At 42.7% G+C, this 14,836-nt stretch overlaps 1 protein-coding gene across 2 annotated transcripts in view; it reads right to left on the reverse strand.

Moving 5' to 3' along the window:
- Window positions 1-14,595, reverse strand: part of evi5l (ecotropic viral integration site 5 like) — a 32,840-nt gene extending 18,245 nt beyond the window's left edge. For both annotated transcript variants that reach the window (XM_035145571.2, XM_035145561.2), the window contains exons 1-3: window positions 14,212-14,595; window positions 2,429-2,811; window positions 296-485 (exon numbers count right to left, since the gene is read on the reverse strand). In XM_035145571.2, coding sequence (XP_035001462.1) covers window positions 296-485; window positions 2,429-2,670 — 432 coding nt within the window. In that variant the 5' untranslated portion in view covers window positions 2,671-2,811; window positions 14,212-14,595. The remainder of the gene's footprint in view (window positions 1-295; window positions 486-2,428; window positions 2,812-14,211) is intronic.
- Window positions 14,596-14,836: the final 241 nt, after the last annotated feature.

Below are 14,836 nucleotides of genomic sequence, written 5' to 3' on the forward strand. Positions count from 1 at the left end.
ACAAATAAAAAATTGACCTGTGACACAGTCTGTGCGTGTGAATACAAAAACCAGCTCCTGCATAGAAGGTGCAATGAGTCAGGGATTTACAGTGTCCTGTTTCTGTTCTTTTCTACAAGGTGATCCATTAAACTTCCACTGAAACCTGATAAGGTACCTGAAAACCTGAAAAAATAAGGGGGCTGACAATCTTCTTACTATGCTCTCGTATAGATTTATACTCAAAATTACTCATTCTTGAGAAAGTGCTACATGTGACAGCTTTCCTATGCCATCTTTACTCCCCATAGCACACCTTCAGTAGTTTGTCCTTCTTGCGTCTCCACTCCTCCCACTCGTTGACAATGCGACCCCACAGGATCCAGGTATCCTCCTCCAGGTGTGACAGGTTGGAGGAGGCTGAGGAGCTGGAAACCAGTGAGGAGCCACTGTTGCGCCGGGAGCCGCTCATCGACCGCATGGACTTGGAATCGGCCTCCAGTAACCTGCATTATGAGACAGTTTATAGGGACAAGAAGCTCATATTAGAATGAATCATTTCAGATGGAAAAGATGCATGTAAACAGGAAACATAGAATAGCATGATATCTTACAGAAGATGGTACACACACTGGAGAGTGAAAGGGAAGCTGAGGTGAGCATTAACATACTATGCTTTTTAAGTTTGTATTTCCTGTGGTGTGTTATATATGGTTTGTGTATGTAAAAGGTCTGCAAATTTAAAAAGCCCAAAGTCCACAGTAAACGGAGCTCCTGTCGACATGTTTCATTTTTACGCCACAGGTATTGTACAGATTAATAAAAACAAGGGAAATGTGCTAATCTGAGAACTACTAGTTGGAATTGTTTTTATCTGTGGGCAGCTAGCTATTACTTGCTTAATAACTAAGCTATTACAAGATTGGTATCAAGGTTATCACCTAAATCTCAGAGAAGCTAAATGCTGAATTTTACCGTAAGTGTAAATATTTATTTTTTCATCCTTGTATTCCTTGGAGTCTGAGGCAGCAGGACAGTGGGAGGCAGAGATGATGTGATTAAAGAGAAAGCTCTTCACGCCCGAGGGTTCAGTCACACTTTGACCTCAAATGTCTGATTCCTTTTAGTCACTTGACTCCTACGTCCCACAGTCTGACCCTTCTGCTCAAACATGTGATTTGTAGATTAAGAATTTTATAGCATGTGGCTCCTTAAAAAAAACAATCACACTAATCTTGTGTCATCTTTCTGGTCCTATTGTTCTTGCTTAGTTCTATGAACAAGATAATATTTGGCTTTTATTGCAGATTACTTTCTGTGATAACATCAAATAAAATGTAATGTTCCTGGATGAAACTTTCAGGATGACAAACATTATTATAATAACCATTATAGTTATTTTAAAAATAGTCCCTAGAAACCATATTTTTGTATCCTTTATTATGAAGCTCTAATTATCTCTCATTAGTCCATCTCATTAATAAGCTGCTGTTTTCATGCTAACTTCAGCTCATTGTATTCTGCACTTGAGCTTCTGCAGCTGAAACTTTCAAGGAAACTTTTAACTTGACCTATTTGTCCGTTTTTTCATCTATAGTCTAGAGTTTACACTCTTGTTTGATCAGGAGAGTTTTACTTGAGGCATCAGGTAGCTGTGATTTAAAGTCTTTTAATGTTTATTGTATGAGTCTTTGGTTCCCAAATTATTTCTATAATTTTTAGGTTGTGGTGTTTTATTTATCCTACTGAACAGGCTAAAACTGTGCTGAGTTGACACACTGATTACTTAGTTATTGTTAAAAAATATCATGCATGACATAGGTATTTGCCAGGATGCTTGTGCATCAGGTTGGAGTAGAAGAACAGATGTCCTGCTCTTTCTTTGGATTAAGGAAGCACCAGCCAATCAAAATGTGTTTAAGCAAATACCCAAGCGCAGTCACTAGCCAATCAAGTCACTTTAAAACTAAGGTTGGTAATCCTGGAAGAGCTAGCAAGAGCATGCTATAGTTTTAATATTTGCTACCGATACATCCCAAAGCCTCCAACTGATCTCAAAAAACACATGAACGCACACTGCCTGACAACTGCTAGAAGCCCACTTTTCTCTGACTCGCTCGCTAATGTATTGTCTCTGCTTCAGTTGTGTATCTCTCCAGCTTGTTAAGAGTTCAGTCATGTGCACAGGAAGGCAGGTTGGTTAAGGTACACCAGCCAATCATTTCACTTGGTCCAAAATGTGTTTATAAATCTGTACATCTCTTATTGTTTTAAAAATCACTGCCATATATTAAGAGGTAAATCAGCCAAACTGCATTTGTGGTGTGTGAGAATGGAAAGCAAAGAGTCAACTAACTGAGCCTGTACAAGTGAACTCTGGACCCGACTCAGTCATAGTGAAAATGTAGCAACTGTTTTGTTTTCACACAATAAGAGCAGCTACTGTCACCTGTTCTGTTCCTCCAGTTTGGCCAGCAGCTCCAGTTCATCAGGACTCAGGTTCTCCGAGTCCGCTGGAGAGGCTGCTGGTGCTGACAGCGCTGCATCGTGGGAAGAGGAGTCTGGGCTGAGCACCGGGCTGCCTGTGGATGAGGGGTCTGGGTCCATGCCGGGAGGGGAAGAAGGGCACTCTAGCTGAGGGAGAGCCCCAACAGGGCCTTCTCGTTCTGGGCTGCCACTAGGTAAGGACATGGCAGTGATGATGGAGTGGAACGGGTGAACCGGGTGTGGTAAAAGGGTCTCACTGTTGGTCTCCCTCCTCAGGGAACCTTGCTGTCACGTGATTGGCCACCTGGCTGGCCGTGGAGCCAATATGATCCGAGCTCTTCAAACCTGTGATGGACGCAGATAAAGCAACATGTCATCAAAAGAACTGAAGAGACAAATACATGTATGTCCTCCATTTTTTCCAGACATATCTCAAGATAACATAAGACAATTCACATGCACCAGTCAAACTTCTACAGCTTCCAAAGTCCCTACAATGTTAAAATAATGCTTTTAACAAGAATGGCACTACGTAGAGAGAGCATACCTCCACCAAGGCCAAACAGTCCCCTTAAGAACCCATATTTAATTTCACCAGATCCAGATTTTTATTTGGATCTGCACCAAATTGCACACACTTATAAGTAATAGTCTTTTAAACATGCCCGGTGCTTTTTCATCAAGCTCCATGAATTATTCTCATTATAAAATGCACAAATTCCTGGATCTGACCCCTGATCGTGATCCACACCAAAATTTGACAGGTTCCTTCCTCACCCATAACACATCCTGGGTGGACGACAAACAATGTAAGCTGCCACACTTGGCTATGAGGATAGAAACATTCATACTGCTCTAAACTACATTAAGATGCAAATAATGGTGCTCCACACCCTGGATCAAGTAACTGCTTTGAAGGAGCGGCCCTTAGTCACCGTAATGACATCATTCTGAATGGCATTGTGGTCAAACACTTTCGACAGACGCTGCTATCAGGGAGGTGGGTTTGTTCTGAGACAGACAGCTGCCCAGTGACACCTCACACAGAAACAACGCTGCTAATATGACCTAGAGAGAGCCTCCTCACATTATTGTTGGATTATTTTCACTAATGTAAAGAGGAGTGAGAGAATAAAACTGTTAGCGACCACACAAAGCATTTATTCATACACAATATGATTCAAGTCACACTAACTGAATCTGTCACACACCAGTTACACTGGTGTGGGCGGTTCTCGGAGCTCATTCCTTAGCAATTCTGTCGGGTTAAGGTCTGGGCTCTGCACTGTACCCATCTAAACTCACTATGAAATCACTAAGTCCAAATAAATCCCTGTCTTGAATTCAGATATATTTTAAGGTGATGGTAACTACTTCATACACTGCTAAGTTGTTTAAAGTGATTATAATTCAATCTTCATTTGCAAATGAACTGTAGCTGTACAACAAATCCACTGGAGCTAAAGACCAAAATCAATGAACCATGACTTTCTTGGTCCTAACCTAGACCTTACAAAGTGCCGTTACTGTAACCCAGCCTTTTTAGCATTGCCAGCACTCTGTTTTCAAATAATTAGTGATTTTGCTTCATTTACATGTTATATTTGGCTTCTTAAAATATGACAAAACACTTGAGGAAAAGATGTACAGATTTTAAGGGTAATTATAAAAATTCTTGCTCATCTATGAGCATTATCGATTCCTTATATTGTTCTGCTTCTCATAGAAACCCAGGTGTGCTTTCACAGTAGGTATACAAGCTTATTCTCCCATACAGTGTGAATGAATTATTGTTTTCACAAATTTTTATTAAAAAACAATGTGTGTGTTTGAATGTTTCAGGTTAGATGACTTACTCACTGTGATTAAGGGCACACAAGGCATTTGTGTCTAGCTTAAGAAAACAAACACAGCTTGGACGTTGTGTTGAATGTGATATAGCTTCTAAAGCAGAGAGGAGATACGGATGACAACATGTTCCGTATGAACCGTATGCACAAGAACAATACAGTGACTAGGTTATCATATACATAATCACACTGTCCTTGTATTAGAACATTTTGAAAAGAATCAGATGAAGAATTGATTGCAGTCATGTTATCAATCACCAAAGCTGAGAGGAACAGTCACTAGTCAGTGTAATATGAAAAACACGACCAAAACATACACATCAAAAACAAGAAGAAACACTGACTGCAGCAGAGGAAAGGAGCAGGGAACACGCTGCATGGGGAAGAGACAAGGAGCACATTCATGCACAGAAACCAGTCCAATCAAAAGAGCCATTAACAGGCCAATGGGACCAATCGCATTTGTAAAAAGCTTGGTCAGAAGATAAAATAACCCTTTCAAATTAAAATTGATTAATAATAGAACAGACCTTTAACATTACAGTAGTTACTCAAGATAATTTGTTGAGCCCGACTAATATATATATATATATATATATTTTTTAAATAAATATTTTCAGCATTATTCATTCTGTAAAATAAACGTTTTCAAATTGTCTCATGTTAGCAAACATAAACACTATAATGTCTGAGAAAGGCTCATATTGGCCAACATAATTCAATCTTTATTCATATGGGCCGCTATTCAGCTACGTCACTGTGGTCAGTAAAAGGTGTGAGTCATGCAGGACAAGACGAAGTCAAACTGTCCATTAAAGGGGACACACACACACACACACACACACACACACACACACACACACACACACACACACACACACACACACACACACACACACACACACACACACACACACACACACACACACACACACACACACACACACACACAAAAGGACACTGTGAAGGTCTCTGACAAAGCATAACAAGCCAGATTACCTGAGTTTGGCTGTTATATGACATCAGGCTCTAATGTCATTGTATACTTGGAAGAAACTGCAGAGGACTGAGAGAGAAGGGGTGAGGGGGGTTCATTGTAATCCAGCATGTTTAGCGTGAGTGCAGACTACAAGAAAGGTTACTATTTAGCATGTTCACTGACATGCACTATATGCTAAGAACATAAAAGGGCAACATAAACAAACTTAAGAAAAACTGTGATAAGTTGAATGTGCAACAATCTGCATTACAAAGGCAATAACAGCAAAACAGTCCTCAGTCTATTAAGGCTGTACACAATGGTATAGACATTAAATCCAGGCAGACAGAACCAACTGTGCATCGGCTGTACAGTGCAAGGCACTTTTCCTACTGTTGATTAATCATTTCACTGTGTACAATGGCATAGCCAGGACATTAAAAACCTTACTGATGTTTTAATGGGCTGTTGACGTGGGCAGGATTTCTGCCAGTGGACAGACGTGTCAATGTGTTTGTGCGTGAGAGAGAGACAGCTGCACAGAGGTGCAAAATAAGCATTGATGGTTCTTAAATTGCAAAGTGACCACCTATTCAGCATAGAACCAAATGTCACACATCCCGTATCCCTAGTTCAGTCATTCATGCGCAAACAGAGTGTCTATGGGAATGTTTATTTATTATTAATTATATCATTAATTTCTTTTAATACATATCCCTAGTAACAAAAGTTATTTGTTCAAAGTTAGCAGGATGGGCGAGTGAGTAATGTGGGTGGGTCGGTGCAGCTCTGGCCTATTACTGGCTACATATCTGCTGTGAAGGCGCATAGATAGATGGATAGTCTCTCTGTGACTGATATCACCTCGCACAACTACGGTATTGTGCACAATCTATGCCTGAACGCATCCTCTCTGAGCTGTCACTGTCTACATAAACAAACAATGCTCTTGTATTCCTCTTCTGACACACACACACACACACACACACACACACACTGAATGTTGCATCCACGGTTTGCACACAATATATCTGATTAACAAAACACTTGGTGTAAAGATCCTTTTTGGGGCCCCCATCTGGGTTTCGCGAGGAAAGAGTGAGCTGGCCTGGGGCAATAGAAATGAGGAGGATTAAAAAAAAGAAAGGAAAAACATTGCTTTATGTAGACCAACTAAAAGGGAGATGCATTCATATTTTCCCTTTAGCAAATAAGCAAGGAAACAGTAAGATTACATGCTTTCACAGACATTCTGCGGTGTAAATTATTTCCCCTCACCAAAGAAAAAAACTGTAACACAAAATAAACCTGACCAGCATTTTATGAAAGAAAAAACTGAAATATTAGCTTGTTTTAACTGACCTCCCCCTCCCTGATCTCGCTGATGTGTCACACCCTCCCTCTTCTCCTCCTCCATCTGTGTGTGTGTGTGTGTGTGTGCATCTTGCCCCCGGGGGCCTTTCAGCGCAAACATCAAGGGCAACTACTCCGTTAATCTGTAGCTGCTAACCTCCCTGTTGTTCTAGTAGCTCGTGCTCTCATGTTCAGTCATTGACACGTGGACTCTTCCATTTCCACTTCATTCGTCTCTTGTACCCACTGTCCATGTGACTTATGCAGGACTCAACACTGCTCAATGAATCCCATTGTAAAGAAGGAATTTATTTTTTTCATAATATTGCTGCTCAAAGCTCCCTCACTGTTTGTGAAAACCATAACTGGAGTGAGAATGACTATTAGCTAAAACCAACGCACTGATGCTGACATATTGACATCTGAAACACACTCCACATTAAGAGAAGAGGGGCAATGGTGTGTTAAGTAGGCCAATCAATTTGTGTATGTCTGTCTGGCAGTACTTATAATACATTTACTCATGTATTGTACTTAGAGATGGTCTTCATGCCTTGCGTTTAGTTGAATATTTCCATTTTATGCTACTTTATATTTCTGCACCAGAATAACATTTTACATATAAAGTATGGTAACACTTAAATCACACATCAGATCTTGATGAACAGATTATACAAGTTGAAAATCTTTACTGATATACATTGTATAATAAGTTGAGAACAAACTGGAGTAACAACGGTCAATGGAAACAAAAATCATCAATGCATTGAGGGCTGGATTCAAAACCACACCGAAAATCAAATTAAAAAATTGAAATCCCAGGCTGATCCAACTTTCGTGAATTTCATAATGGCAACTCATAATGTGACTCAGTAGTGTGTATGGCCTCAGCGTGCCTGTATGCACTCCCGACAACGTCTGGGCATGCTCCTGATGAGTCGGAGGATGGTGTCCTGGGGATCTCCTCCTAGACCAGGATCTGGGCATCAGTAAGTTCCTGGACAGTCTGTGGCGGTACTTGACCGCGATGGGTACACGATACATAACGTCCCATAGATGTTCAACTGGATTTAGGTCAGGGGAACATGAGGGGCTGTCAATGGCATCAATACCTTTGTTATATAGGAACTGCTTACACACTTTGGCCACATGAGGCCAAGCATTGTCCTGCACCGGGAGGAACCCAGGGCCCACTGCACCAGCAACGTACCTAACAGCAGTCAGGGTACCGTTAGCAACGACATGGAGGTCTGTGCTACCCTCTCAAGACCATCACTGACCCACCGCCAAACTGGTCATAATGGATGATGTTACAGGCTGCATAATGTTCAACACAGCGTCTCCAGACTCTTTCACGCCTGTCACATGTGCTCAGTGAGAACCTGCTCTCATCTGTGAAGAGAACAGGGCGGCAGTGGCGGGCCTGCCAATTCTTGTGTTCTCTGGTGAATGCCAATCGAGCTGCTCGGTTCTGGGTTGTATGCACAGGTCCCACTAGAGGAAGTCGGGCCCTCATGCCACTCTCACGGAGTCTGTTTCTGACCATTTGGACACCATTAGCCTGCTGGAGGTCATTTTGTGTTCCTCCTCGCACAAAGGAGCAGATACCAGTCCTGCTGCTGGGTTGATGCCCTTCTATGGCCCTGTCCAGCTCTCCTCTTGTAATGGCGGGTTCTCCTGGTATCTCTCTTGAGACTGTGCTGGGAGACACAGCAAACATTCTTGCGACCGCATGTATGGATGTGCCATCCTGGAGGAGCTGGACTACCGGTGCAACCTGATTGGGCTGCAGGTACCGCCTCTTGCTACCAGTAGTGACAAGGATACTATGCTTCTCCACTTTGCTTCTCTATTGCACCTGTTGTCCCTTTCATTTGCACCAAAGGAGTCACCTCAATAATTGATTCATAATCACTTGTGCTTCCTACTGAAGTTTAACTGACTTGACGATTAAGTGTTCCCTTAATTTTTTTAAGCAGTGTAGTTACAAACACTGCTTAAATATTGATGCATCAATAACAATGGTAATCCAATGAGATTATAACACAATATTAAAAAGGGACCAGTTAGCATTATGAGTACTATACCTTTACTTTTCATACTTTTGCATTTTAATCTGATTATTGTTGTGGTAGCACTTTTATTTGTAATGTGGTATTTTTATGTTGTGGCATTGGCCTGCATGCTTAAAGGGGACATAGCATGCCCATTTTACCACAAGTTGATATGGTTCCTTGGGGTCTTAATGAAATGTCTGTAACATACTTTGGTCAATCACGATCATTAAAACAGCACCCCTATAACAGCCTCGAGACTGTTTGACTGCCTGTCTAAATGCTAATGAGCCAGCCCCCTCCCCACGATTTAAGATTAAATTACATATTTTATATATATAAATTATCAATATGCATCCCAACTTTGTTTCCTTGTTGTCCTGGTTTAATTTTCCCAATCACATAATTAATGTCCCTGCCATCCACTACAAGACACAAGAGACAGACAGAGAGAGAAAGAGAGGTGGGGGGTAACCATCATTACGACATTCACAACAAAAGCGGAGCGAATCGCGGCTGACCTTATTAAGAGGGGCTGACCAAATGCTCGTCCCGTGTGATACCAGCGCCGAACGCTCGCTGCTAGGCACCGGTGAACTGTAACCGCGGAAGCAACCGGCACAGACTGAACTCACAGCGCAGGGCAGCGACCGCCGCCGGCTGTGGGGCTTGTCCCGACTGTACATAAGGTCGCCCGGATTTTCCTTGTTGCCTGAATGTGGAGTGCTGAACATAGTCTTCCACACTGCTGCTGTGGGCGATCCCCACGCGGGAGAGCGCGCGGCAGCGCGCGCCTCCCAGTCGTCAGACAATGCACATGTGAGTGATCCTCACGAATGTCCAGCCGCTGTGGAACGCGGCCAAACCGAAGTGGGGGGGACGGGTGGGCCAAGACCATGTAGGAGACTTCCAGTTCCTTGTTACGACACATACAGGAACGCAATCAGTGCCATACGTTTTGACGAGAACTATAACAAAGTCCCAGAGTTTGGTTGGATGCAGATACCACATTAATAACATAACAAGTGATTGCATGCTATGTCCCCTTTAAGTAAATGATTTGTGTAGTTTACCACTGCTGCTTGGGCTATTCTTTAGTGCACACTGACGGCATCATGGATTATGATCTTGTCTCTGTGTACCAGGAATGTTACTTATCAACCTGGACAACAACGTTTCAGCATCTTCATTACAGTAACGACAGTCTGTTCTACAAACGAGCCACATGCACAGGCTGCACTGCATAAATTATTGAGATGTAATTACCAACTCTGATAAATTCGTGCCCTGCAGCAGATGTTTTCTGGGATTTGTCGAATAAGAATTTAGTGTGACATTGAGCCTGAATGAGGAAGAGACACATTCGGAGCAAGAGAATCGACACTGCTGATGAATATTTTTCCTTAAACCTACTAGCCCCTTTGTGTGACTAATGCTTTCCTGCTCTAAATTTAGTTAGTATTCCTCTCCAGTTGAGTGTCACTGTGAAAGGAAATTGTCTTGAAATAGCCATCACCACAACCCATCAATTATTTTCCAGAGCATGTGACGATGTCGCTCTGTTCTATATCACTAAATAGTCAGTGCATTACAACCAGTTCTGGTCAGATTACTTAATATCTTGCAACTGAAACCAATCTGAGTGCTGCCACAGGCACACAGCCATGGTTGAATGTGATGCTAAAGCATTAGTTTTTCTGCTGCATTCATTATATCATGTTTTAATTTCATAGGTTCTCAGCAGCACCGTCACAAACTGCAATCAGTAGCTGAGCTGCTGTTTAATCACTTGCTCTGATTATAAACATCTGTTGTTCGCCTTAGAAATAGCTCAGAGGAAATAGCCATTCCACAAACAACATCTCAAAAAAGAAATTCCTTTTTAAAAAAGGGTTAGGGTTAGGGTTTCTTGTATTTCATAACTTCGTCAAGCCTGCTGGGAAAAATGGGTAAACCATTCAAACTGTTATGTAGTAAGATGATCTGGGCAGGTGTTCTGCAGAGACTTAACTCCAGTGGCTTAGAACAGCATAAATTTGAATCCAGGAAAATCTTAACTTCTAAAACATGATTTGCTGCGTTCCTTTATTCAGGCATGTATGGAGAAGAAAGTAAGGCTTGTTTGTATATAAACCAGACTTACTATATTAAAATTCTACATAATCTGACCTACAGAAACTTTTTAACGTCCAGATTATTCACCGCTGAGCAGAGGCATGCTAATGGGCCATTAGCTCAGTGGATAAATCGTATCACAGGTTCATCGTGTAAAGGAATCATCATCAACACCCTGTGTGATGACACAGCCTCTCACAAAGTGAAATGTCTGTGTTGTTAATCATCCGTCCATAGATTCACCCTGCAGTACATCATTCACTCACTTTCACATTGTCAACAACAACGACAACCTGACTGTGCTGATGAAATGATCTCCACAGTACAGAGAGGAGCATGTTGCAGAAATCACAGAAATCCTAATTATGACTCCTGCATTTCATCATATGATGAAATATTCATCCTGGATAGTGAGTTTGCCTAAGGTAAGAATGTCAGGCGCAGAGACATCTTCAATTACCATTCAAACAGGTGAATAAATGGAAAGGAAGGGGATATTCTGAGTAGAGCTCATGTGATTTCAAAATGGATTCAAACAAGTTCATCTGTAACATTTATGATTGTATAATGTATATTTCTGGCTCATTATTTGAACATAATTTGCATGTTATATATAAAATCCAACATGTAGCAGTCTGATAATGATATCATGATTAAGTCAGTGTAAGATCTGCAGATCCAGTTAGGTAGAGAGAGGAGAGCTGTGGAGGAGCTGCATTCATATGGAGCTTGAACTGTAGCGGTTAAGTCATCAAGCTGCTCCCTGTTTCCATGTGTCAGCAAAGAAGACAAAGTGCAGTGCCGTGCACGGGCCAGGCCAGCACCAAAACAGTCCACCAGCAAAGCCAGTCTGGGGGACGAGCACAGGCTGGGGCTGAGGACATTTAGGCCATAATATGGATTTTGTTTTAAAAATAACCAACTCTCGTGTGGATGATGAAGATAAAATGGGCAAGAAAAACAAATTAACATTTACTATTCCAGAGCAGATACATTTATTGTCATTTTTGTTGAAAAATAATGTATAGAATTATTAATAGTGTAATCTGCAGATCAATCACTGATGGCAGTTGTAGGCTTTTGTTATTTTTCATAATTTTGCACTTTGACTAGGGGACCTATGCGTCATTCATAGACCCGAGTCAAACAGTGAGACACCACGACATCAACCTCATCACTTAATAAAGCTTAGAGTAACATTACAAGGCAAAGTTACACTGGAAGAAGAAAAGCATCTGAGGACATAGTTGATTAATAGATTAGTTGATTGACAGAAAATAAACTGACAACAATTTTGATAGTTGCTAATCATAATCAATTCTCTTCCAGCTCCTCAACTATGTATCCCTCCTCATGTTCTTGCTGGAGGCTGCACACACACACACACATGCATGCACATTCAAATGCTTGAACTTACACACACAAGCTTACAAACAACTCAGAGACCGCTTATCTTGACGACACTGTCCAGAGCCCATTAGCTTACACTGTCTCACACAGATGAATAATGTGGCGGCAGCAGCAGTAGGTGAGTGCGTTAGAAAAGGTGAGCTGGGAAAAGGTGAGGTGTTTACGTACGTCACAGTGTGCAGTCCTGTGTGTGTGTGTGTGATAATGGGATCAGATTAAACAGTTTCGAAGCTGAGCCACCTAAAAACAAGGTCACCAGGATGTGAGAATCAGATACCTGTTTCCTTGATGGTGAAATCTGCGAGAAGTATTTTGCATGGTGAGTGGTTTTCATAGATAAGCATGAAGGCGTCCTCAATGTGTCTCATAGGGGGATTTGATGAACCCATTACTCATGGGTACATGTCTTTAGTCATGGGGTATTTAAGCCCTAATTACAGTCAACACAGTGAGATAATTAAATCTTTGTTTACCCCCCATCCAGAAAAAAGGTAAGTGCCTATGGGAGAGCTTTTATTTTGTGACTAGTCAGCGGTATCCCTCATCCTTCTTCATCATAGTCCAAAAACTGTCAGTCCTCTACTTTTTATCCAACTTGGGAGGTAGAAATGATACATGCCTGGCCCAGATTTAAAGCACAGAGTCATTTCACTCAGTGGTTTTCAGTCCTGGTCCTCTGGGGTTTAGAGTAGTAGTGCTGGTTTTCTGTCTTACAAGCTAGTCACGCATGTTCAAAAAGGATTCACCTGCAAATCGCTCTCTCATTGGATGGATACAACAAAAACAGTTGGATATTGGCTCTATACAAAACGGACAACCATTTACTTAAATTACAGTTTTAAACCGAGGTGACTAATGGATGGGCAAACATTTGGACACACAAACGATAGAACCCACTCTACTGTCCATCCACTGTTGTTCCAGTTGGCACAGCTATCCTTTTAGGACTTTGTATCATGGACAGCCTAACCAAAACCTTATCGCTAACCTTAACCATGACCAATTCATACCGTATCCTTTACCTTAATTTCAACACAATTTATATCTTACCCCTATCCTTAACCAGGACCTCAGAAACCGGACCGAGCGGGCTTTAGTCCCCATGACGTCTACTGGTCCTGAGTGACAAGTTCAAAGTTTATACTGGAAAAGGTCCAAAAGAGAAAAATGACACACACACACACACACACACACACACACACACACACACACACACACACACACACACACACACACACACACACACACACACACCATGATTTGGTCCCCATGAGGTCTACTGATGCTGACAAGGTCAGGATTTATAATGGGAACGGTCCAACAAAAACGAGTACAGACACACAATTTTAAACTAAGGTGACTAATGGATGGGCAGGACACACACACAAACAGGTCCACACAACATAGCAGTCACTCTACCGTCCATCCACCGTTGTTTCAGAAAAATAAGAGCTATTTATGAAAGATGAGTGAGTCCAGTAATCCTCTGTCCTTTACTCCCATTACTTGCGGAGGCTTTAATCCTATTGACTGTGTTGTTTGGACATGACAGCTCATTATCTCGGTCAGACATCCTCCTCCAACAGCAGCAGCAGGAGGAGGAGGAGGAGGAGAGGGATGCCTGAACAACAGGCCTACATGCTCTGCAGTCGACTCATGGCTCGGCTGGCCCAACATCTGTGGCCAAAAAACAATGACACATCATCCCTGTCTGTCCCGGCTTCCAGCGGTTGTGTAACGACATTAAAAAAGGGGGCAAAGCGGCAGCAGCACGCTATTCCACAGCGAGACGGCGTCCAGGCTAATGAATGGGCCGTGTCTCCGCTGGTATGCTGCACAGTGGAATTTTACACTGAGGTGAACGGAGCAGACGGAGGAGGCTGCTGTTGATGGGGCTTCACCGCGAGGGCCTGTTATAATACACACTCCCTCCATACATTGATGTTCCATTTGACAATAAACACATGAAACCCGGGACACTTACCTCCGGTCCCATAGTCCGAGCGCCGCGCTCCGTCCTCGCTCCCACACCAGTCTCCGTCGTTAGCCTCAAGCTAGCAGCTAATTCAAAAAAAGAAACCTTAACGGAGCCCCGCGGAGGAACACGGAGACACAGTCCAGCGCAGAGCCATCCTCCTGCCGCCGTTCAACCGCGGAGGCGCCGCCGCGACGCACCGTACAGCTGCTCGCGAGCCCCGGCGGAGGCTCGAGCGCGTGAAACGGGAGTTACCGGAGGGGGGGAACGTTAGTGGAGATGTCCGTTAAAGTAACCATGACAGCACCGGGAGAGGCAGCCTGCGGTTCAACCGGTACATGGCTGTAGACGGCTGCATCAATCACTACGAGGGCATCACACAGAATGGCTGGCGTTCCGTGCACTCTGTCGAGCACGAGGCTGGACGAGCCAATCACGTTGCGGGATGAGAGGTGATTGGCACGTCGTCGACCAATGGCCTGCCAGGTCTACGGGATTCCTATGGAAGGACAGCAAGGACAGCCAATTACCGTAGAGCTTTATTCTGTGAGGAGGCGGGACCCGCAGGTGTGATACAGCGGCGTAGGCTTAAACGGATTTGTCTATTAATGACAACTAAATTATTAATAATGTG

Source organism: Hippoglossus stenolepis, chromosome 2, assembly GCF_022539355.2.
Source record: "Hippoglossus stenolepis isolate QCI-W04-F060 chromosome 2, HSTE1.2, whole genome shotgun sequence".
Lineage (NCBI taxonomy): Eukaryota > Metazoa > Chordata > Actinopteri > Pleuronectiformes > Pleuronectidae > Hippoglossus > Hippoglossus stenolepis.